General features: G+C 38.9%; 3 protein-coding genes and 2 pseudogenes across 6 annotated transcripts; 4 read left to right on the top strand and 1 right to left on the bottom strand.

Annotated features, from left to right (window-relative positions):
• Window positions 1-280: 280 nt before the first annotated feature.
• On the top strand, window positions 281-2,131 carry LOC137712590 (aldehyde oxidase GLOX pseudogene; annotated as a pseudogene). Its single transcript, XR_015955538.1, has one exon. The product of XR_015955538.1 is annotated as an aldehyde oxidase GLOX pseudogene (transcript).
• A 3,513-nt stretch (window positions 2,132-5,644) lies between these two features.
• LOC137712878 (28 kDa ribonucleoprotein, chloroplastic) lies at window positions 5,645-10,212 on the top strand. Its single transcript, XM_068452059.2, has 4 exons — window positions 5,645-8,318; window positions 8,427-8,528; window positions 9,439-9,720; window positions 9,908-10,212. Exons 1-4 carry the CDS (start codon window positions 7,875-7,877, stop codon window positions 9,971-9,973), a joined length of 894 nt encoding a protein of 297 aa, XP_068308160.2. The 5' UTR covers window positions 5,645-7,874; the 3' UTR covers window positions 9,974-10,212.
• Window positions 5,685-7,507, top strand: LOC137712336 (pentatricopeptide repeat-containing protein At2g22410, mitochondrial pseudogene; annotated as a pseudogene). Its single transcript, XR_015955756.1, has one exon. The product of XR_015955756.1 is annotated as a pentatricopeptide repeat-containing protein At2g22410, mitochondrial pseudogene (transcript).
• LOC137712877 (protein-L-isoaspartate O-methyltransferase 1) lies at window positions 10,189-12,269 on the bottom strand. Of its 2 annotated transcripts, none has more exons than XM_068452058.2 (4): window positions 11,997-12,269; window positions 11,256-11,526; window positions 10,925-11,089; window positions 10,189-10,617 (listed from the first exon to the last, which is right to left on the bottom strand). In XM_068452058.2, exons 1-4 carry the CDS (start codon window positions 12,234-12,236, stop codon window positions 10,367-10,369), a joined length of 927 nt encoding a protein of 308 aa, XP_068308159.2. In that variant the 5' UTR covers window positions 12,237-12,269; the 3' UTR covers window positions 10,189-10,366. The 2 variants fall into 2 exon arrangements, with proteins under 2 accessions (XP_068308159.2, XP_068308158.2); XM_068452057.2 differs by having other exon boundaries at window positions 11,256-11,583; window positions 11,997-12,260.
• Window positions 12,270-14,120: 1,851 nt separating this feature from the next.
• Window positions 14,121-17,963, top strand: LOC137713995 (protein SIEVE ELEMENT OCCLUSION B-like). The gene is made up of 7 exons (XM_068453355.2): window positions 14,121-14,794; window positions 14,916-15,020; window positions 15,221-15,678; window positions 15,762-15,871; window positions 15,967-16,109; window positions 16,208-16,687; window positions 17,092-17,963. The coding sequence occupies exons 1-7, from the start codon at window positions 14,564-14,566 to the stop codon at window positions 17,710-17,712; spliced, it is 2,148 nt and encodes a 715-aa protein (XP_068309456.2). The 5' UTR covers window positions 14,121-14,563; the 3' UTR covers window positions 17,713-17,963.
• Window positions 17,964-24,025: the final 6,062 nt, after the last annotated feature.

Raw genomic sequence — 24,025 nt, forward strand, 5'->3', positions numbered from 1 at the left:
TTAAAAACTAAAGATAGATTAAGTCTAAATGACACATTTCACTCAAATAAATAAGTCATAGAGAGGTCACAAAGAATTTTGAATGCATAAGATTTGAACTCAAACGCATGAAGAACGAATAAGTTGTACGTTACATAACCAAACGCCCCATATTAAGCTCCAAAACTTTCACATAAAGAATCTGTCTCAAAATATTCTGCTACTTTTTGGGGGAGTGAGCAGACTAAATTTTAGCCAACTAGCCTATATATTTAAGACTGCACTCTTTCACATCAATCAAACGCAAAGAAACACTCATACTCTCTCATGGCGCACCACAATCACTTCCCTTTTGTGATCAAATCCATGATAACTGCTTTGTTCTTCATACTGCATTGTGTCGGGTTTAGCGGCACGGTTGCAGGAAGCCGGAAAGGGCAATGGCAACTGCTACTAAACAGCACCGGTGTGGTGGCCATGCATATGGCATTGACACACCACAACACTGTCATCATGTTTGATCAAACAGAAGCAGGCCCTTCGGGGTACAGGCTTCGAAGGCGCCACAACGGAAACAGATGCACAGATAACCGTGATGACGTAGCAGACTCGTTGTGCTATGCTCACTCCGTGGAGTACGACATTTCTAGCAACAAAGTTAGGCCTCTGAGGCTGTACACTGATACCTGGTGCTCCTCGGGGTCTTTCTTGAGCAACGGGACACTTCTGCAGACAGGCGGATATGGGAGTGGCACGCGAAGAATTCGATACTATAGACCTTGTGGTGATGGAAAATGTAATTGGAGGCAGTCAGAAAGATCGTTATCTAAGGATCGTTGGTACGCTTCAAATCAATTGCTCCCGGAACATGATAGGGTTATTGTGGTTGGTGGAAGAAGGACATTTACTTACGAATTTGTTCCAAAAATGTCATCCAATGAAGGCTCTCATGAGCTTTCGTTCTTGCACCAAACTTATGACCGAAACGAAGGAGGGAACAACCTCTATCCCTTCCTTCACCTTTCATCAGATGGAAATTTGTTCATCTTTGCCAACCGAAACTCCATTCTTTTCGATTATGAACGCAACAGGGTGATCAAGACCTTCCCACGCATTCCCGGTGATGGCTCAAGGAACTATCCAGGCTCCGGCTCATCAGTGATCCTCCCTCTGGACCATGCAAACAGGTTTGAAAAAGTGGAAGTCATGGTGTGCGGCGGCGCTGCCTCAGGAGCCTACAGAGCAACAAGACAAAACAGGTTCTTGAAAGGCCTGAGCTCTTGTGGAAGAATGGTGATCACAGGGAACAGACACAAGTGGAACATGGAGAACATGCCCGGCCCTCGCCTTCTCAACGACATGCTCATCCTCCCAACCGGAAATGTCCTAATCATCAACGGTGCGAAGCGTGGCTCGGGTGGATGGAACAATGCAAGAAATGCTTCACTCCGGCCTTACCTCTACAAACCAAATAACAAACTAGGCAAAAGGTTCTCGGTCCTCAAGTCCACGAAAATTGCAAGAATGTATCACTCCTCAGCCGTTCTTTTGCCCGATGGGCGGGTTTTAGTTGGTGGCGGAAACCCTCATGACAGGTACACTTTCAGCAATGTGGCCTACCCAACTGAGCTTAGGCTCCAAGCATTTGTCCCACACTACATGAGAAGGAAATACCATACATATAGACCTACTAATGTGACCATACAATATGGTCAAAATAATTACAATGGTGTGAGGTATGGGGAAGATTTTAATGTGACGTTTCTCTTGGAGAGGAAGCCAAGCGATGTGGTGGAGTTTACCGCATACGCGCCGCCTTTCACGACGCACTCCATATCCATGAACCAGAGACTGCTCAAGCTGAGGTGCAAGAGTCTGGTTAGGGCGCAGGGTGGTTTGGTACACGCAGTTGTGGAGGCTCCTCCATCTGCTAATGTTGCACCCTCTGGCTATTACATGCTTACTGTTGTGAATGGTGGGACTCCTAGCATGTCTGAGTGGGTTAGGTTCATGCATCATTGAGGTCCTCTGTTGATTTTAGTACTGCTACTATATATATATGATCCCCAAAAATGTTAGATGGGGATGAGAATAATTCATGTTTGCAAAAGAAAGAAGCCATTTTAATGTATTTCTCATGATTATAACCAAAGGGTTTTCTATTTTTTTTTTTCATTTATCTGTTTGTTTATTTTAATTCTGTTAAAAATTTACAAACCTCTTTAAAAGTGCTAAAAATAATTAAAAGCGCTATCAAAATTATATTTTATTATATTTGATAAAAAAATTAAAAAAAATTAAACGTGCTTCCAAGAAGTGACAAAAAAAAAACTAATATATTTTTAAAAGCACTTAGACTCTCTCCAACCCTGGGCTAAAAGCCAAATTACCACATTCATTCCCCCCCCCCCCGGCGCCCCCCCCCCCCCCAAAAAAAAAAACCCAACTCAATCCAAGCCGAATCATTGGCTAAAAGCCAAATGCCAAAGCCAGACCAAACTCCCCCCAAGAATTAGCCCAGAAAAGCGTGGACGCGCCCAAGCCCAGCCCATTCTCAGCCCGGTCACTAGTGCCACTCACACCACGCGGGCGTTAGCCTTCAACGCCCGACAAGGTGGGACCCACTGTCAGGGCCGCTGTCGGAAGCAATTATGAGCCCAACGACTCTTTTGTTCATCAGGCGGTTGACATTATTGGACCGTTGGTTGATCCAACAATCTAGATTCAATTTTTTTTTTTAAATGTTATTTTAAAATAGATTGAATCCAACAACTGAGATCAAATATAATCAAATTTAACGGTAAAAAAAAAGATCTAACGGCCCAAATTTAAATCCAACAGCTAAAATAATTTTCAAAAATTATTTAACTCAAAATTCACCAAAAAAAACTCTATAAATACCTATGTATTTGTTCAAACATCCATACAAAAGTTTGGTGAAAGTTAAAAGATTGGTGAAAGTTTAAGGCTTGCTTTGTGGAAAGATTTAGTGATTTTTCAATATTGATTGAAATTTAAATATTTTTAGATTAAAATGTTCATAAATTAATTTACGATAGTGTACATAATTTTTTATTTTTTTTAAAAAGAAGTTAATTTAAGAAAAAAATTAGCCTAAATTCATTCTTTAATAATCTCGGCTAAAATTTTAGGCCAGAAGAGTTAAAGTAGAAAAACTGTTTCTGAGCTAAAAGGTAAATTTTTCGGGCTAAAAAATTTGGTTTTTAGCCCAAGGGTTGGAGATGATCTTATGAGCAAAAGTTTTTTTTTTTTTAAGTATTTTTAAACCAGTCCTTTATTAGACCTGCGCACTTATGCTTACAGAAGATGATATTGACGTTGGTGCGTTCGCACGTGGCTGGTTTCTGGGCCATGAAAGTCTATTTCGTATAAATTAAGGGTGGGGACGGTTTTGGTTGAGCAGCTCTACGAAATTACGTCTAGTTTCAATCATACATCCTGATTCGTTTTGACTTTCTAGATTGGGACGGCTCTTACATTTTAGGGGTCATGTGGGAAGATAATAAACAGACCATTATACAAATATTTTTGCTACAAAACTAATTTATGTGTCTATAGTTGTTTTAGTAAAAGATCTAAATGAAGAATTATTACTTGAGTTACAGTTTAAATCAACAAAAAGCATGAAACAAATAAATGAAAACAAAATTTAAAGCAAAGCCGGCATAATCTTACTAAAAAACATAAAAATGATCTCTTATGCATATGAAGGCAATATTTCTCTTATTTACATACAGAATCTAGAAAAATTGATGAAATTTTTTTGCCACAAACTAAGTTGGTACATATGTAAATGATACCATCTTTTAGGGGGCTTTTAGAATTGGGAGTCTTGTGCAAGAGCACCTATTGCACATGCCCAAAACAGCCACTATTCCCAAATAACCATGGGAATTTTTTTGTTAGATAGTTATGTATGTTATGTTCTACTATCAATCTGAATATTAGTCTGATAAGTTCTTAATTAAACGTGTGGTTGAAATATTATAGTTCGATAACATTGCATACTCTAGACTATTTGGCAAGATATTTTTTTTGTTGATTATCATATAACTAGGGCACGAAAAATTTGAACTTGAAACATCTTTCAACATAAGAGAAATATCACAAGAGATCGTAGCATGATAAAGCCTAGGAAGCCTTAAGTTATCATGGAATTTTAATTACCATTACCAAATATTTCAGCTGCATTCATTGCAAACTACTTTCTTTCACTTTAAATTGTACAGAATTAAAGAAACTAGAACAAAAAAAGACTGATTTAATTCCTCTCACAACTCCTTCTAGCTCATAACCATTTCCACTTTGAAATGGCTTCAGTCTCAGAACTTGCTTACCAAAGACTGAGAAACGAAGGTCTCTTTGATGAAGAAACAGATCAGCAAAACACAGCAATTAAATTCAAGAAGATAAGGGGTTGGTCCAAGATCAGGAAGCTAACCGGTCGAAGGCGGCCGAGGGTTCGGATTCAGGGATTGAGAAGGTTCCTGAGGAGAAAAGCTAGGATTTTCAGTACGATTAAAGTTTCGTGGAGCAAAGCTTTGAAGAGACTGAAGCATGGGCAGGCTCACATGAATGACTTGTTTGGTGGGAACTATTTGTTCATGCAGGCAAACCCTCTTCCTTTCAAATGTGGTGAGAGACCTTATAATATGGGTCATCGGTGTCATGGTAATTTCCCCTCAAGGTATCCTCTTGAAAAATTTGCTTGAGCATAATTCTACTCAGCAATATCAATCCCTTCCCCCCACCACCACACCCCCCCCCCCCCCCCCCCTCTTTTTCCTCTGATAAGACGATATTATAAATTTCTATAAACCATGAAAAAGCAAAGGATGAGCGGATGCAATGTCCTAAGCAACTGAAGTAAACACATGTATTGTAGTATTGTCTGTGCTGATTTCATATGTTCATGGATGGTGTAAAGATGCTTAAATGTCTGCCGACATTTAAGTCATGAAAGTTCTACTGTTTTGCTTTTGATATAATCATCCTTTTTTTTTTTTTTTTGCATCACTTTATTTCGATGTCCTTATGCTTGACATGACATGCTAAGTAAGTTATCAAACATCTTAAGAGGTTGCAACGAATAACTCTCTTTCCTTTCTTATACATTTTTCTCCTCGTTTCTTTTGGTATGAATTGAAGATCCGAGTTTAAATATTGAAGTTAATCTTCATTAATTTAAAACTTAACACAGTGACGATGTAAGACAAAATAAAGGTCCAAGGAGAAAAAATTGAAGAAAATAAAGCGATGTAAAATATGACATTGATTAGAAATGACGGAATTCACACTCTGAACATCAAGTATGTTGTGAGAAATTAGAGCTATGTGTATTGTTGTTATATTACGATATTATTTATGTCCAACAATCTTTATGTAAAATAATTATAAAAAAAAAAAAAAAGAGTAAAGTTATAGTTTAGATACACAAACAATGATAACATAATGACAAAAAATCATATTCACTAAAAATAAATGGAGTTTAAATAAGAAATAAAATAAGTGAATTCATCCAAATGAGAAATTTCATGCACGAAATTCTTAACATCCAAGTGAGTTCATGCAGCTCCGCACACGGCTAAAAAGACCAAAATGCCCTTACGCTCTCTTTTTACCGGGAAAGAATAGAGAGAAAAGAGCCGTTAAACCAACGAACTTTGAAATTTCTAAGAAGTGAGATGAACGCAACAACGGTCGCCAAAAACCATCCCAACAACAAAGCAGACGGAGCCGCCTCTTTGCTAAAATCCTGCACATCGCTCCGCCACCTCAAACAAATTCACGCCCACATCGTCCGTTCAAACCTCCACGGGAACGCCTCCTTAGCCTCCACTCTCATCTCTCTCTACGCCTCTCTCTCCTCCTCGCCTCGTTATACCCACCTCGTCTTCACCTCTTTCCCCAACCCAAATCTATCCCTCTTCAACCACGCTGTCAGGGCTTTCTCTAAGATCTCCGTGCTCTGTTCCAAGGCGGTGAGTTTGTATTCGCAGATGGTCTCGGTTGGGATTAGACCCGATAACTATACGTACCCTTTCGTGCTTAATTCGTGCGCTGCGATGGGTGATCTCTGTGGTGGGATTGAGGTCCATGGACGCATTTTGAAAATGGGTTTTGGGTTTTGTGTTCCGGTTTTGAACGCTTTGATTGATATGTATGGGAAATGTGGGAAGGTGTTGAGGGCGCGGAAGGTGTTTGATGAAATGTGTGAGAGAGATGTTGTTTCTTATAATGCGGTTTTGGGGGCTCATGCGAGAGGTGGGGTGGATATGGAGAGTGCTTCGGTTTTGTTTGAGGGGATGTTAGGAAAAAATGTGATATCTTGGAACGCCATGGTTGTGGGTTATGTAAATAGTGGGGATCTGGTTTCGGCAAGGGCTGTGTTTGATAGGATGCCTGAGAGGAATGCTGTTTCTTGGACTACAATGTTGGTGGGGTATACTAAAAGCGGTCTTATGGATAAGGCTAAGTGTCTCTTTGAAGAAATGCCTGAGCAAGGTTTGATTTGTTGGACGGCTATGATATCAGGGTATTCACAAAATGGGAGGCCAAGTGAAGCACTTTCACTTTTCCGGAGAATGGAAAAGGCACGAGTAAAGCCGGATGCTTTCACCATGACAGCGCTGATCTCTGCATTGGCACAGTTGGGTCGTGTAGATCTGGCGAACTGGATTGGAACATATGTGGATAGAGAAGGCATAGAACAGAATGAACAAGTGCTTACTGCACTAGTTGACATGCATGCCAAATGTGGGAATATGGAAGAGGCGTGCGCCATATTTGAGAAGATCCCCCGAAAGGATGCTTTCTCCTACAGTGCAATAATCACAGGTCTTGCTTCAAATGGTCATGGGGTTAAAGCGCTGGAGATCTTCCAGAGAATGCTGGCAGAATATATTGAACCTGATCGCATTACATTTGTTGGGGTATTCACGGCCTGTTGCCATGCAGGACTTGTTGGAGATGGAATGAGGTACTGGGAAAGCATGGTTGAAGATTACAACATTGAGCCCGATGCTGATCACTATACTTGCATAGTTGATATGCTGGGACGAGCTGGGAAACTCAATGAGGCCTGCGATTTGGTCAAGGGAATGCCTATGGGCCCACAGCCAGGAGCATTAGGAGCCCTTCTTGCAGCATGTAGAACATATGGAAATGTAGAGATTGCAGAAAGTGTTGCTGAGAAACTCTTCATTTTAGAACCTGGGAATACTGGAAATTATATGCTACTTTCAAGCATTTATGCGTCAAAAGAACAATGGGATAAAGCTAGGAAAGTGCGGGAAGCAATGAACGGGAAAAATGCACTTAAGCTTCCTGGGTGCAGTTGGGTTGAAATTAGCAAAGGTGAACGACGAACCAAACTTAGATAGCAATTCTATGGTCGAATTCTGGCATGCTGTTCTCATTGAATTGCATTATAATGCACACTTTATGTTGCTGGTGCCGCCAGTGACAGATGTGAATTACGTTGTCAATACAATGGTGTTTCTTCTTAGGGTGTTGAAAACCAGGAAGTCCAAAACCGCTTACGAGTAAAATTACTCCTACAGAAACACTCTCAAACGAACCCGAAATCACTTACAAAGTTACACTATAACATTAGGGGGCCCTATTCATGTTGTTTCTATTTCTTTTGAATAGATTGAGTTTTAAATTCAACCCACAATTTCATCACAAATTGGGCCTTGGGGTTTACAACTTTTGCTTGGACATCCCAAAGCCCATAAAACAAAACCTCCTCTCTCCTCTTTCTTCCCAATAACCCTTATTTCCTTCGAACTCCTCTGGCACCTCTCCCTCCACCCTTATCCTCTCACACCTCCTCCTAAAACCCTTTCACTCCCTCTCCTCTCCCACAGAAAATGGCTATGGCTTCTTCTGCAACTTCCAATCTATTCAAGACCTTATCGATGGCGGATTCATGCCTAGTCTCCCTCCCTTACCTTTCCGCCGCCAAAACCTCCAACCCATTTCTCTCAGTTCCCTCCAAACCCATCAAGCTCCGCCTCTCCTGCACCCCTTCCTCGTGCTTCTCGCTGCCGCTGCCCCTCGGGAGAAAAACCCACTTCTCCTCCGTCGCCGCCTTTGTGGCCCAGACCTCGGACTGGGGTCAGGAAGACAGCACGCTCACCATTGACGGCGCGGAGGGAAGTGAGGAAGAAGGGGTCTTTGAGGAGAGAGAGGAGGTGTCGAATGTCGATCCTCCGGAGGAGGCCAAGGTGTTTGTTGGGAATTTGCCTTTTGATGTTGATAGTCAGAAATTGGCTGAGCTCTTTGAAAGGGCTGGAATTGTCGAGGTTGCTGAGGTGAGGCTTTGAATTTCTTTGGATTTGTTTTGGAAAAGCTCGTGTCTTTCGGTTTTGATGGTGTTCGGAAATTTGAGGTTTTTTTGTTTGTGTTTTTGTTGTTCGTAGGTTATTTACAACAGGGACACTGATCAGAGTCGTGGGTTTGGATTTGTGACCATGAGCACTGTTGAGGAAGCTGATAAGGCTGTGGAACTGTTCAGTCGTTATGTAAGTCACTTATAGATTTTGGGTTCACGAAGTTGGTTTGTTAGTAATGTTGATTTCTATGTTGTTATGGCATGAATGTGAAATGAAATAAGACTCGATATATTTCGAGAAAGATATAATCTTTTGATATGATAAAGTAAACTCCAATGAAATGATGGATGAACATGGCCTATGTTTGTGGAGGGTAATTGATAATGAATCGCTTTGGGGTGCAGGTTTAAGTAAAAAAGTCAGTGTATTCGGGAGAAATTGGTCATACCAATGTCTAACCTGCAAGGTGATTCATACATTGTTGATACGAATTTAGGTGTTCTTAGACCAACTCCAATGGGGAGTTGCCAAATGCTAAAATTTGGCACACAAAAGACAAATTTTGGGTTGCCAAACTGTTTTTCTCCCCCAACCCTGCAGTGCTAAAATTTGCATCTTAGCTATTTTAAACATCGAACAAGTAGTTTAGTCTCAATTTTTTTTTCCCGCAAAATGCATAAACCGAAGCCATATGAAGTCGCCAATGTCTATGGCATTACATGTCGCCAAACCAGTTCTGTCATTCTCTTGGCAATTTCTCCCTCGGGTTGGTGTTAAAGCACCTCATACTCATAGAATAGTATTGTTCACTTGTTTTATGGTGAATCTTTTTAAAACCTTCCAATATGTGCTTTCGTGTATGTCTTGAGAAGTGCTCAGTAGGTTTTCCGGATGTATAATACACTAAGCATGTTGCTCATAGGTTCCAATCAATGTCTAGCTTGCTTGTTCAACTTCTGCCGCTTATGAATAGAGTATTGTTCAAGTATATTGCTCTCAATGTTTCCATACTATTATATCAGTTTTTAATGAAAGGATTATATATAATGTTTTAAGGGTTCTTTGCTTCTAATTTTTTGCGGTTTTATGCTTCGAACAGGATTTAAATGGAAGGCTCTTGACTGTCAACAGGGCTGCTCCAAGAGGAACACGCCAAGAACGCCCACCCCGTTCATTTGAATCTGCTTTTAGAATCTATGTCGGTAGCCTGCCATGGACTGTGGATACTCCTCAACTGGAGCAGATTTTCAGTGAACATGGTAGCGTTGTGGAGGCTCGAGTAGTCTTTGACAGAGAAACTGGACGATCCCGTGGTTTTGGCTTTGTTACCATGGCCAGTGAAAGCGAAATGAATGATGCCATTGGCGCGCTCGATGGACAGGTATTAAGCGTTTACATTTTCCACCTTCATGTACAGTTTTTTTAGGTAATTCTGCTTCATGCATGTAAAGATAAACCAAATTCGGAAGATGTCATGACAGGAGTTAAGTTAATTACGGTTGGTATCGTTTGTTCGATTTTGCTTAACGACGTAAATACCGTCTTACTTGAGTTGGCTTGCGCTGCAGAGTATCGATGGCAGGGCGATCAGAGTAAATGTTGCCGAAGAAAGACAAAGGCGCAGTCCTTATTGACGAAGCCGTGATGAAACCTAAGTTCCGTTTGGGTTCCTTTTTCTTCAGATGAGTTATATGTTAGCCGTCTTCATCGAGGATTTTTTTTTTTTTTTTGTGGTTTCTACTTGTAGGATTATTGTTCGAGTCCGAAACGACACGTAGTGTCCAAGTTTTGACTCCATTAATTTTGGGGAACTGCTGTTGTGGTTACTATTTTGTTATGAAGCGTGGACTAATTGAAACGCATTATATTTTCATTTGTATTGTATGACACTGAAATCATTTCATTTCACGAACTAAAGATCTTAAGCAAAACCGTCACGACGGGTAAATATAGTACAAACAGGCAAAAGTTTATCTATCTGTACACAGAGATCGTGGCTATGACGTTTAGGTGAAAACTATAGCACCTCAAGAGCCTCGCAGCTGAGCATCTCGGCTTGTGAGAGGAACATACCGAACAGAAGTTTCAGTCCGGATGCTGATTGAACCATCCAAGCCCTTGTCCACAACCTTCAGATCCTGGAATATGTTTCCCACCGGAATCACCATTCTGCCTCCCGGCCTCAATTGGTCGATAAGTGGTTGCGGGATTTCTGGTGCAGCTGCACCGACATGAATGGCATCATAAGGAGCAAATTCCGGCCAACCTTGCCGTCCATCTGCAACAACAATTGTCGAATCAATAAAACGAGTAACCATCACTCTGCACGAGTAAAATCGTTCTTAAGATAATGGAAAAAAGACGTATTGCGAGTGGTAATACTCGATACATCATGTGAATAGCAGCCAAACTTTGGCAACAAATTGGATGAAACGCTTGTGTTTTGTTTCCGGTGCATAAACACACTAGTAAACCACAGCTGAGCAAATTTTCTCGTTACAAATTGACAAGATGGAGTGAAGTTTTGTTTTTCCTTTTACTTGGTTTCAATTCCAATGGTGTGACCCTGGGTTTCAGAAACATACCACCGAGATGTACAGAAAGGGAACCTTCTTTCAATAATTTTCCGGCAGCACTTTTTTCAATATTCGTAATTGAAGAAGAAACCAACTCAGGAATGTGCTCTACACCAACTGCACGGCCTTGCGGCCCAACCATCAACCCAAAACACGCCGTCAAGTATCCCGTCCCTGCAAAACAAAATACATTAAAGGAAGTGTCAGGATCTCTATGACTGCCTTCAACATGAAGCATATCAATTGCAAACTATTCCGGTTTCCATAGTATTCAAACGTCAAAACGTGAATTTCATTTACGAGAATGTGGTATCTGCAAACACGTAATAGACAATCTTGCCTGAGCCAACATCCAAAGCACGCATTTCGGCCTGCAGATTCTCTTGCAACAACTGAAGGCACATTGCATGCATATGAGGTGCAGAAATGGTGGCATTATAACCTATTGACAAGGGGGAATCAACATACGGCGGGTTCCCACTAGGCACAAACAAAGCCCTGTCAATAGTCTCCATCACTTCAGCAACCCTTTTGGATTTAATCACTCCATAACTTTTCAGATGATCCACCATCCCCTTGTTCCTATTAATGCTACTCCCGGAGCAGTATCGCTGCAAATTAAACAAAACAAGTGCGAAAAGAAAAACCCGATTTCGGTGTTGTTTCCACTGTCAAAAGATTCAAAACTAACAAAATGATTCAAATGAAACACAAACAAGAAGAACCCACATCGGAAATAGGTTGAAAATCCAAATCCTACCATCATTAATAAGATTACAAACACAAACAAGCAACAAAGCGATTCAAATCGAAGACTAAAATGATCACAAATCCATATTATTTGGGAACAAAACTACAAGAGTTAGATGATACCACAATTAACAAATCATAAAAACCAACTTAATACCAAATAACAAATGAAATTTTGCTCTAATGGGTTGACAACAAAGTATAAGAAACTAATCAATACAAACAAAAAGATTGATTTTTTATACGGTCATAAGCTGAAACGACAAAAATCCAGAAACTCAAATGCTCCGTTTAGAGAGAGAGAGAGAGAGAGAGAGAGAGAGAGAGATACCTCCATTCCGCGGAAGGGGGAGTTACGGTTCCCCGTGAGGAAATTAGGGTTTCGGAGGAGGGGGCAGGAGGAGAGAGCGGTAGTTGGAAGGAGTGCGAACGTGTGACGACGACTATGGCGATGAGAGGGAGTGGTGAAGGTTAAGCGGTGTTGCACAGTGTGCGCTGGATAGAGGGAACCATAAGCTATACTTCTTGTTGCTCTTGCTGCTGCGGTGGATAAAAAAAGACCGCGTTTCATTTGCCACAAACTCTCTCTCTCTCTCTCTCTAGCTCTCTAGCTCTTTCTTCTCTCTTCTTTCACCGCCAAGAATCCACTTTACACGTGTCTTCCGGCCCTCTGTCTTCCAATCACCGACTTACGCCCCACACATATTGGGTCAAGTTTGCTGGGCCATTTTGTTTGTTTGATTTTGGGCTGGATTTGTTAAAGCCCTAGATGTAGAGATGGTTTGTAGGGCCCAAAATTTGATATACTAGTCCAAGGAAAGCTTGATCCGAACTCGGATTCGAGTTCGGATCCAATGAAGCGCTAACCCGTTCGGAATCTCTTCAACCGGCATCGAGGCTTAACAAACAAACAAACAAAGCAACTTGAGGTCAGGGTTAAATCTTGATCGAACGAAAATGCAAATCTAAAAACCATTATGGACGGGCAATACAACAACGAAAATGCACTCGGCCCAACTTTAGTCGGGTCGAAATATTGAGATTGGGCCAGTTTGGTCCAGCCCAATTTACATCATCCTCTATTGCAAGCCTAGCTAGTTTGGTTCTTGGGCCAACCCATATGCTAACCCAAGCCCATGTCTTTATATGGTGGTCCATGGTAGGAGATGCCCAATTTTATTTCATGCCTTGGGGATCAAACAAGCATGTATACTGTAGAGCACACGTGATTTGTGTGGTAAAGTTTTCCAATTACCAAATGCCAAACAAAAGCATGGTGGAATCTCTCTTTTTCTCTTGTTCATTTTGCTCCCTTGCACTGCATCCTACAATAGGAAAAGTGAATGAAGAAAAAAACTCAAGCATTTAGTCTATCTTTTGTTCTTACTACCTTCTTACGTGTTGGTTTAAACCGTGATAAGAAGAATTTTAGAAGAGAAGAACAACTTATATGATACAGGTGCACCTTAATTATGTTGTATTGTACACAGTAGTATTGGTGAAATATCGATATTGATATAGGTTGTTTTCGATGTAAATGATGAAAACTTGTCCAAAAACATAAATTTAAAATGAAACTTTAGGGAATGTCATATGGCGACATGTCAGGAATATCGACGAAATCGATATATTTTAGCCAAAATTTAAGAGTTTCTTCGACATAGAGTGCAGTTTAGAGTTCACTCCCCCCCCTCCCCCCCTCCTCCTCTCTTCATATCTTTCTCTCGTTTTTCCGACCGTATTGAGAAATTTCAATCATTGTCCGCACCGTATCATTGTAGCGTTGTTACGAATCGCCACAGTGACTGACAGTGCGCCCGTACCATCAAATTCCTCCTCCTAGTATAGTCATGTATATAGTATCTCAGTCACCTCAACTTTGCCTGTGTCCCTTGCTTTTCTCTTTCATTCAGAAATGTCTCTTCACATAATTCCTTTCTTCAAGATCGTCCTTAACTGGTTTGGGATGGAAGCTTACAGTTCACTGCTTAATTTGATATAAAAAAGTCCACATGCTTCACACCAGTATAAAAAAATAATAAAGTATGCAGAAAAGACTACCAATGGGAGCAGATTTTCCTGCAATCTATTTAGAGTGTAATTTCCCAAAAGAAAGAAAAGAAAAAGGGAGAAAAAGAAAAGAATGCTAATGTTTAATTGGATGCTTGACAAAAGTTTGATTTCCCAACTTTTAAATAGGGTTTATGGTTCTTTCTTAGGAATCAATCGACTAAGACATTTGGAAATTAAGTTAATTAAAATTCTCTAATCGTTACTGTTAGCCCTAAAATGACTGAGGTATGCACATTGACATGGCATATATTCACAAGAAACATTTCGAGTTTTGGAGTCGGAGCGATGCTTCGGACCGTGACATTCGTACATATCAACAATTAACGATCGTCCATGCGTATTTGGTGCAAATTTAGATTTTTCCTCCCTTGGAGAGGTTGACACGATTAAACATATTCTCTCAATTTTAAAATGTCGCCTCTATGTGCTTATCTTGTGTTTTGGAGCACATCAGATTCATACATATCAACGACTGACTATTGTTCATTCATATTTACGCGAGTGTGGATCTTTCCTTTCTTGGAGTGTTCGACATTATTCACCTATTAGCTCTATTTCTAAATATACCTTTCGACAGAAAACCTCAGATTCAAGATAATGCAGCATATTTGCCATGTAACAAAAAACTTGTATCCTTATCAAGTATTTGCCTGGCTTTTACTGTAATTAGACTCTAATTGCAAGCAAGGTATTTGTTCATCAGGCTTTAACTTTTATTCCATCATCTTCTTGTTATATAAAGGCTCAGTTTCTTGAAACCGTAAAGCCACTCAATCCCAAAGTTTTACACTCTCCCTTAAGCATTTTAATTCAAAGTTCCGAAAAATGGCAAGCCGCCAACAACAGCTGACAGCTCCGAAGCAGATTCAGCTTTCGAATCCGAGGGATAAAAGAACATCATCCTCATCACTAACTGATGACAGTTCATTGGTGAGGCAAATCCGGGACACTCATACTCCAGGAAGATCCGATAACAGCGTCAATGTCAACCAAATTCTCCAAGTTGTCGAGGAAATATTTCATCGCGCTTCTCATGGCCATGCCGGTGTTTTACTTGTAGTCCCTTTCCCCGTTCTCTTTATTTTGTGCTAGTTTTTGCCTAGTTGCATGAGAACACTTCATATATTGCAGTAGCTCTGCTTGTTTCGGTCACGAAATTGCTTTACTTGTGGTGCAGGGTACTCGAGAACACTTAGAGACTGTGGAGGACAGGACCACATTGTCGAGTGTAGATGTCGTGTTCCATGGATTGTCTTATCTCATACAAAAGATCTACTGCGAGGTTTTCTTTAAGCATAGAATTTTTTTTGCTAAGGCTAAGAACTTTTATGCAACGCATATCATACTTATTTCGAGTACAGTTAAATTTTGATTTCGATATATTAAATTCTCTGCTCAGCATTGGAAAAAAATTACTTTGTTCTGTTACATTCTTTTATGCAATATACAAATCATAAGCGTGGTGCTTCCATGTACTGGCAGATAACTTGCCAATGCTCAGGCGGCCCTGATGCCCACGCGAGTGCAATCGAGTTACTCAGGACCCTTTCGAGCTACCCATGGGAAGCGAAAGTGGTGCTGACCCTAGCTGCATTTTCTGTGAACTATGGAGAGTTCTGGCTGGTGGCTCAGCTTTGCACTACCGATCCATTAGCCAAGTCCGTGGCAATCTTGAAGCAACTCTCGGACATTGTAGAGCATGCTGCCTCAGTAAAACCTCAACTTGAGGCAATCGACACCCTCATCAAGGCGATTCTCAATGTCACCAAGCGCATTGTGGAGTACGGCGAGATGGTCAAGATGCAGTCTCACTACGTTTCAGAAGACACACCACCGCTGTCAATTGCCTTGGCGCATATTCCTGCTGCTACGTATTGGGTCATTCGAGGCATACTGGCTAGTGCCTCCCACATTGCCATCCTTACTGGCAGTAGGCACGAGTAAGCCATTCGAAAACATATTTCATCGCATCCATTTCGAGCTATGCCTAAGCTAATAGCAGCTCCTTTCCACTCATTTTTAGGTACGTTGCATCAACCTCAGAGGTATGGGAACTTTCGAGCTTGGCTCATAAGCTGAACAACATACATGATCACCTCTCGAACGAACTTGAAAATTGTCGCCGATACATTGGTAAGTTCTTGAATTTTCACCTCTAGAACTATTGACTTCTATCTCTTGCAACTTAATGTAACAAAGTACTGAACATAATTTACTGTGGGATCCAGTGACGAAGAGGTATGACGAAGAATATGAGAATCTGAGACGCCTCTTCCGAAGCCTCCAACTCGACAACATGAAGAATTTACGCGCACTAATTTCACACAAAGATGATATTCAACCTCTCCAAATCGGCACATCGAAGTCAAGGGTAAATGTCTACTTATATCTTGTATTCCCACTCTTACATTCTGACCAACCAAACCAACCCTCAAATTTATTCATGTATCCTTCCATTGGCAAAAACAGTTTAACCTTGAAGTGTTGAGGAGAAAGCATGTGTTGCTGCTAATTACAGATCTTAGTCTGAGCAACGAAGAGATTTTAGTCCTCGATCACATCTACAAAGATCAGCAGAACAGGCCGGAAGTTGAATACGAGTTTGTTTGGCTTCCCATCGTGGACCCAAATATTTGGGATGAAGCGAAGCGTTTTAGATTCGAGGACTTGAAGTCAAGGATGCCGTGGTATGCAGTGTATGACCCTCTAATCATCGAACCTCCGGTGGTCAAGTTTGTCAGAAATGATTGGCAATTTGACAAGAAGATGATCGTAGTGGCATTGGATCCACAAGGAAGGGTGTCCTCTCTGAATGCCACCCACATGCTGTGGATTTGGGGCAATGTAGCATACCCTTTCACCGATGAGAAAGAGCAACTCCTGTGGAATGCAGAGAGCTGGAGGCTTGAGCTCGTCGCCAATGGCATTGATCAAAGCATCCTAGACGGGGTAAGTAGAACTCATGTTACTAATCTATCATTCAAGTTGATAATCTGTCAACATAACATGTTAGACTATCAAACAAGATAACATATTAACGTACTTACAAACAATTATAATGTTTAATCTGCATAAACCACAACCGTATAAATAGAAAAGAAAAAGTGCATATACAAGCATGATAGGACAACACATCAACAAACAAAGAAATGTGATGCGTGACATGTTAAAATATTCTGTCTCGAATAGCACCTGAATAAGAATCCATATAAATCTGTTATTCAAATTGATTATTTGATAGTATAACATGTCAGACTGTTTGATAAGATGACATCGTCACGTTCTCAAAACTATCTACTCATTAAGAATTTTGAAGGGATTTAAAACTAACATGGAATTGCTTGCTTTGTCAGATAGAAAAAGGGAGATACATATGCTTGTATGGAAGCGATGACTTAGATTGGATTCGAAAGTTCACAAACAGAGCGAAAAATGTTGCAAAACTCGCCGGCATCTCCTTGGACTTAGTTTACGTAGGAAGAAGCACATCCACCAAGGAGAAGATAAGGAAAGTGAACAAGGTCATCGAAACAGAGAACCTCAGTCGATACTGGCCTGATTACGTGTCAACCTGGTTCTTCTGGTCCCGAATGGACAGCATGCGGTGCTCAAAGGTGAAACAGCGCAAGACTCTAGAGAACGATGACACACTGAGGGAGGTGATGACATTGCTTAGCTATGACGGAAGTGACCAAGGTTGGGTTATGGTGTGGAGAGGCTCGAATGAGACGGCTAGGGCCAACGGACACCTCACTCTACTCACTTTGGATGACTTTGATGCATGGAAAACCGCAGCTGCAGAGTCAGGCTTCGTCCCAACACTCAAAAATGAACTGCTACGCCGTCACACGCCTCACCACTGCACTCGTTTGGTCATCCCAGGGTTCGGTACTGACATACCGGACAAAATAGCTTGCGCTGAGTGCGGCCGCGAGATGGAGAAGTTCTTCATGTTCCGCTGCTGTCTCGATTGAGACATGGTTACTTAAGCATGATAATGTTGTTGTTAATCATGTTTTATTACATTACTTATGGTGCTCTTTCACCAGACAGCTATATGTTTTGGCATGCATTAAAAATAAATGTTTGTGTGAACTTGTGAAAAATTGCCAGGACTCTATAAGCACCAAGTTTTGGGCTGCTGAGTCTTTGGCTAATTGGGTTGCTATAAACCCTAATTGAATGTGGAATAATAGTGCTTGAAATATTTTCAGTACTTAAATTACTCTATTTCTTATCTATATTATTTGCCTCTTCAAGTCTAACGGTCTATTGTAGGCCTATTTTGTAGCCAACTTCTAAGGTTAGCAAACAATTTGACCATAAATATATAATCACATACAATCGGATTGTCAATGATAAGGCCACGTTTGTTTGGTCGGAATCTCAAACGGAAATGTGAATCTATTTCTCGTTCCAACAAAACCAGACGTTTGGTTGAGTTTTAATGATTGGGAAAGAAATTGAACTATGAATTAATTGTATAAGAGAAAGCTGCATAATTTAGATTTCCCTTAATATATAGGAGGGCAGAGTGCTAAGAATGAGAAAACGTTATCACTATATGAAATGAAGTAGCGGCTCGTACTTTAAAGTGAGAGAGTATTCCAGCTAAAATAGCAATAGGATATAGGAGAGACTAGGGAATGATTGGCCTTAGCGATTCATCACTCCTTGTTTCATAGCTAACCAAGAGTGAGCTTATTCAAGCACCTCTCTCTTTCTTAGTTTCACGCTGCCCTAAAGATGAAAGTAAGTCTTTTAGCAAGCGTATATAAACAGGTGTTTAGTGTATAAACAATTCTGCAGTGGCCGCACCAAAGACACATACGGTGGAGGTTGGTTGAATAATGTTGCGTGGCATTCAGAACCTGTCTTGAAGTGAATGAATTAGAAAGAAGGATTCCGTTATTCATGACTAATACACCTGGTTGGAGATAGCACAAGGCTTTGTTGGGAATATAGTAACTCGAGATGGCTTCAGTATGTTGCTAGACCAGTTGCAGAATTCGGGCAGTGAATGAGATATCAAAGCCTTGGAGCTCAAAATTTTCTAAGTGTCAGAATAGGGGAGGGGGTTAAACCAGAGGTCAAATTATTTAAATAAAAGGGGAAATAGAAGTTAGGGTATCTCTTTTTCCAATTTGGTCTAGATTAGTTTACAAGATTAAATGACAATTCTCCCCTGGACCCTCGATTTGATTGTTTTCCAAGAGTGCTGGCTGAGTATGTAAGCCATGTATCAAATCAGATTCCGCCACACGATTAAATAGAGATGCCAACAGATAGATATACCCTAAAAAAAAGAAGAAAAACTCTCATGCATGTTCATACACTCACATGCACTGCACGTAATGTGTGAGATACAAATAAATGATATGAACCTGAAATATGTAAGTTTTTCTCCATTAAAAAAAAAAAAAAAAAAAAAAGACAAATCAGCCGACTTGGCACAAAAGCTGGACCACATTAATTGGTGGAGGATGAAGATGAACGTTGTTTGTTAAGGTTGATTTGTTTAATCACTTATGTTATTTGGGTATATGTTGTTTATGTATTCATTTGTTAATTAATTCTGGTTTACTTTGGAAGGGCGTATTAAATTATGACATAGTGGCAATTTTAAATAATTATATGGCTTTTGTTGATATTCCAAAGGGATGTTATAGGAAAGAGACAAAAACATAAGTTACAATAACGTTCAGCAACAATATAGCTATATAAATCTTTGTTCTCTCAAATTTTATAACTTGTGACAGGAAAACTCTTTAATTTGATCTCTAACAATGAAAATCGATAACAGTGGTTTTTATGTTCGTCCACCGTAAATCATTTTAATCATTTAGTGAAAAATATAGTAATATCCTCATTAAATTATCACGGGACATCGTGAACAACCACATGATCATCTTTTTAAGAGTATTTTTGTCAAACCAACTCTTCCACTTAACAAGGATACTAACATATATTTCACGAAATGATTAAAATGATGTACATGACAAACTCATGACCACTTCTATCGATTTTCATTGTCAATGACCAAATTGAGGAATTATGTTAATCTCTTGAACTATTTTAACTAATAGACCAATTTATTTTTACGTGCAAAAGCAATCAAATGCATATTCAAATATAATTAATGCCACATATCAAACTGTAATTTATTAATACAGATGAATAAATCGTTATATGCCAATGTGCTTTTCAATATAAAAAAAAAAACCCAACACTTACTTCTACAATAAATAAAATGACATTTATAGACTTTTACATGTTGATCTTCAATTGTAAATCATTGTCTAATACATATTCAAACACAACTTTGAAAATTACAGGTTTACCATTCTGTCACGAGAAATGACTCGTTATGTGGCAAATATTTTCCAATCAGAAATCAGTGTTTATTGCAGTGGCTGAAGCTTGCAGATAATATAAGAGGATAAAACAAATAAATAATTTCCTGGTAATTCAACAAGATTAAGATTAAGCAGAGACGAGGGTTGACGCCTTGACGGTAGACCTGGCATTCGTGTCGTGTTTCTCGTATTCGTGTCATACCCGATAGCTTAACAGGTCGTGTCATGTAATACCCGTTAAAGTAAATGAGTAATATGACCCGACCCGAAATCAACCCGTTAATATTTTCAGGTAATATGACCCGACCCGTTACCCGTTAAGAAAAATATATTTTAAATCAATAAAAATGAAAATGAAAAACATAATTTGACCCGAAAAAATGTAAAACATAATACTAAATTAGTATATACATACTAAATTTCGGAGTTGACCCCTTAATGAAAGTTGTAAAGCTTTTTATTACGAGTGATTACATTTTTCACACTTCTACAATAATTATTATTAATATTATTAATTTTTCACTCAAATAAATAACATTGTTCATGTCACATCCCGGCCCGGGGCGGACCACTTCCCGGGCCCGCTCCACCACCGTAGCACGATATTGTCCGCTTTGGGCCCCGACCACGCCCTCACGGTTTTGTTTCTGGGAACTCACACGAGAACTTCCTGATGGGTCACCCATTCTGGGAATGCTCTCGCGCGCTACTCGCTTAACTTCGGAGTTCCCATGGAACCCGAAGCCAATGAGCTCCCAAAAAGGCCAAAGCGGACAATATCGTGCTACGGTGGTGGAGCGGGCCTGGGAAGTGACCCACCCCGGGCCGGGATGTGGCAGTTCATGAGATTTGGAGGGTTTTAAAAATCTAAACAACCATGTAACCTTGCCAATGGAACTCAAGGCTTACATGTTATTATTCCTTTTACAAAATCCTCAATTTTCATAGATCATCATGACATAAGATTTTGTGGTATCCACTTCTGTAAATATTTTAAATTGACGATCAAATCAGTTCATTGTATTCATATAGGATCAAGGAGTGTACCTATAAAAAATCATCAAAATTAGAGTTAAAATAACCATTAAATCGTGACTTTTCGTTTATAATCGTCAAAAAATTTTGTCTCGTTACTTGAATGTTTGTTTTTTGCAATTTTTGGCATATGCAATCTCGAAGTATATATAAACAAGTTTGACGGTTGGATCATTGAAATTAGTTTCATAGGATGTGTATCGTATCAAAACGATACGTTAACTAACATTTAGAGTTTATTTATACTTTCATTAAGTATAACATAAAATCCACTAGTGTAAATATTTTAAATTGAAGATCGAATTCATTCATTGTATTCATATAAGGTCAAGGAGAGTAGCTGTAAAAAATCATCAAAATCGGAGTTAAAATAACCGTTAAATCGTGATTTTTCGTTTATAACCGTCGAAAAATTTTGCCTCATTACTTGATCTCTGAATGTTTGTTTTTTGAAATTTTTGGTGTATGCGATCTCGAAGCATATATAAACAAGTTTGACAATTGAATCGTTGAAATTAATTTCGTAGGATGCGTATCTCATCAAAACGATAGATTCACTAACATTTAAAGAGTTTATTTATACTTTCATCAAGTATAACATTAGATTTTGTGGTATCCACAAGTGTAAATATTTTAAATTGAAGATCGAATTCATTCATTGTATTCATATAGGGTCAAGGAGTGTAGCTGTAAAAAAATCATCAAAATCGGAGTTAAAATAACCGTTAAATGTGATTGTTTATAATCGTCGAAAAGTTTTGTCTCGTTACTTGATCTCTGAATGTTTGTTTTTTGCAATTTTTGGCGTATTTGATCTCGAAGCATATATAAACAAGTTTGACGGTTGGATTGTTGAAATTAGTTTCGTAGGATACATCAAGTATAACATAAGATTTTGTGGTATCTAGTAGTGTAAATATTTTAAATTGAAAATCGAATTAATTCATTGCATTCATATAGGGTCAAGGAGTGTAGCTGTAAAAAATCATCAAAATCAAAGTTAAAATAACCGTTAAATCGTGATCTTTCGTTTATAACCATCGAAAAGTTTTGTCTCGTTACTTGATCTCTAAATGTTTGTTTTTTGCAATTTTTGGCGTATGCGATCTTGAAGCATATATAAACAAGTTTGACGGTTGGATTGTTGAAATTACTTTCGTAGGATGCGTATCCCATCAAAACAATAGATTCACTAACACTTAAGAGTTTATTTATACTTTCATCAAGTACACTAGTGTAAATATTTTAAATTGAAGATCGAATTCATTCATTGTATTCATATAGGGTCAAGGAGTGTAGCTGTAAAAAATCATCAAAATCAAAGTTAAAATAACCGTTAAATCGTGATTTATCGTTTATAACCATCGAAAAGTTTTGTCTCGTTACTTGATCTCTGAATGTTTGTTTTTTGCAATTTTTGGCGTATGCGATCTCGAAGCATATATAAACAAGTTTGATGGTTGGATTGTTGAAATTAGTTTCGTAGGATGCGTATCCCATCAAAACGATAGATTCACTAACACTTAAGAGTTTATTTATATTTTCATCAAGTACACTAGTGTAAATATTTTAAATTGAAGATCGAATTCATTCATTGTATTCATATAGGTTCAAGGAGTGTAGCTGTAAAAAATCATCAAAATCGGAGTTAAAATAACCGTTAAATCGTGATTTTTCGTTATAACCGTCGAAAAGTTTTGTCTCATTACTTGATCTTTAAATGTTTGTTTTTTGCAATTTTTGGCGTATGCGATCTTGAAGCATATATAAACAAGTTTGACGGTTGGATCATTGAAATTAGTTTCGTAAGATGCGTATCCCATCAAAACGATAGATTCACTAACACTCAAGAGTTTATTTATACTTTCATCAAGTATAACATAAGATTTTGTGGTATCCACTAGTGTAAATATTTTAAATTGAAGATCGAATTAATTCATTGTATTCATATAGGGTCAAGGAGTGTAGCTGTAAAAAATCATCAAACTCAAAGTTAAAATAACCGTTAAATCGTGATTTTTCGTTTATAACCGTCGAAAAGTTTTGTCTCGTTACTTGATCTTTGAATTTTATTTTTTTTTGTAAATTTTGGCGTATGCGATCTCGAAGCATATATAAACAAGTTTGACGGTTGGATCATTGAAATTAGATTCATAGGATACGTATCCCATCAAAACGATACATTGACTAACGCTTAGAGTTTCTTTGGGTTAAATATTAGGCGGGAAATGGATGGATATAGGCTGCAAAATTTCCCAAACATTAGGCGGGAAATGGATGAAACTCTTGAAATATTAGGCGGGAAATTAATTATTATAATTTTTTATGTGTTCGGTATTTTTAAATTACTTGATATTTTTATTTTTATTGTGTTTTATGATTTTTAATCTCAATCTTTGCCTATAATATACTATAAAAATAAATAAAACTTAAATTTTAAAATTTATATAGAATAATAATTAATAAACAATATATACATATTCATTATATGTACTGCATGCATTTTATAGTAAGTTTTTTTTTAGCAGTTTAAAAAATTAAAATCATCAAAATAGCATTTTTCTTATCGTGTCGAAACAAGTTACCCGCGTGTCATTCTCGTGTAAACCTGTTAAGGACCCGTTATTAATGGGTTATTATCGTGTGATCCGATAATGACCTGATTAGTTATCGTGTTGACCCGAAACCCGTTATTTTCGTGTCGTTTACGTGTCGTGTTAACGGATCGTGTAAGAAATTGCCAGGTTTACTTGACAGGGACTTGGGGGGAGTGGAGCCCAGCAGTGAGCTGGCGGGAACCATTAATTCTGTAATTTCTTTCATATTAACATCAAATAATTAATTTAAAATTCTTGATCTAACGGCCAGAAACATCGCAAAGACTTGCCTTTCCCTT

This window comes from Pyrus communis, chromosome 14 (genome assembly GCF_041283825.1).
Source record: "Pyrus communis isolate YQ-2024b chromosome 14, ASM4128382v1, whole genome shotgun sequence".
NCBI lineage: Eukaryota > Viridiplantae > Streptophyta > Magnoliopsida > Rosales > Rosaceae > Pyrus > Pyrus communis.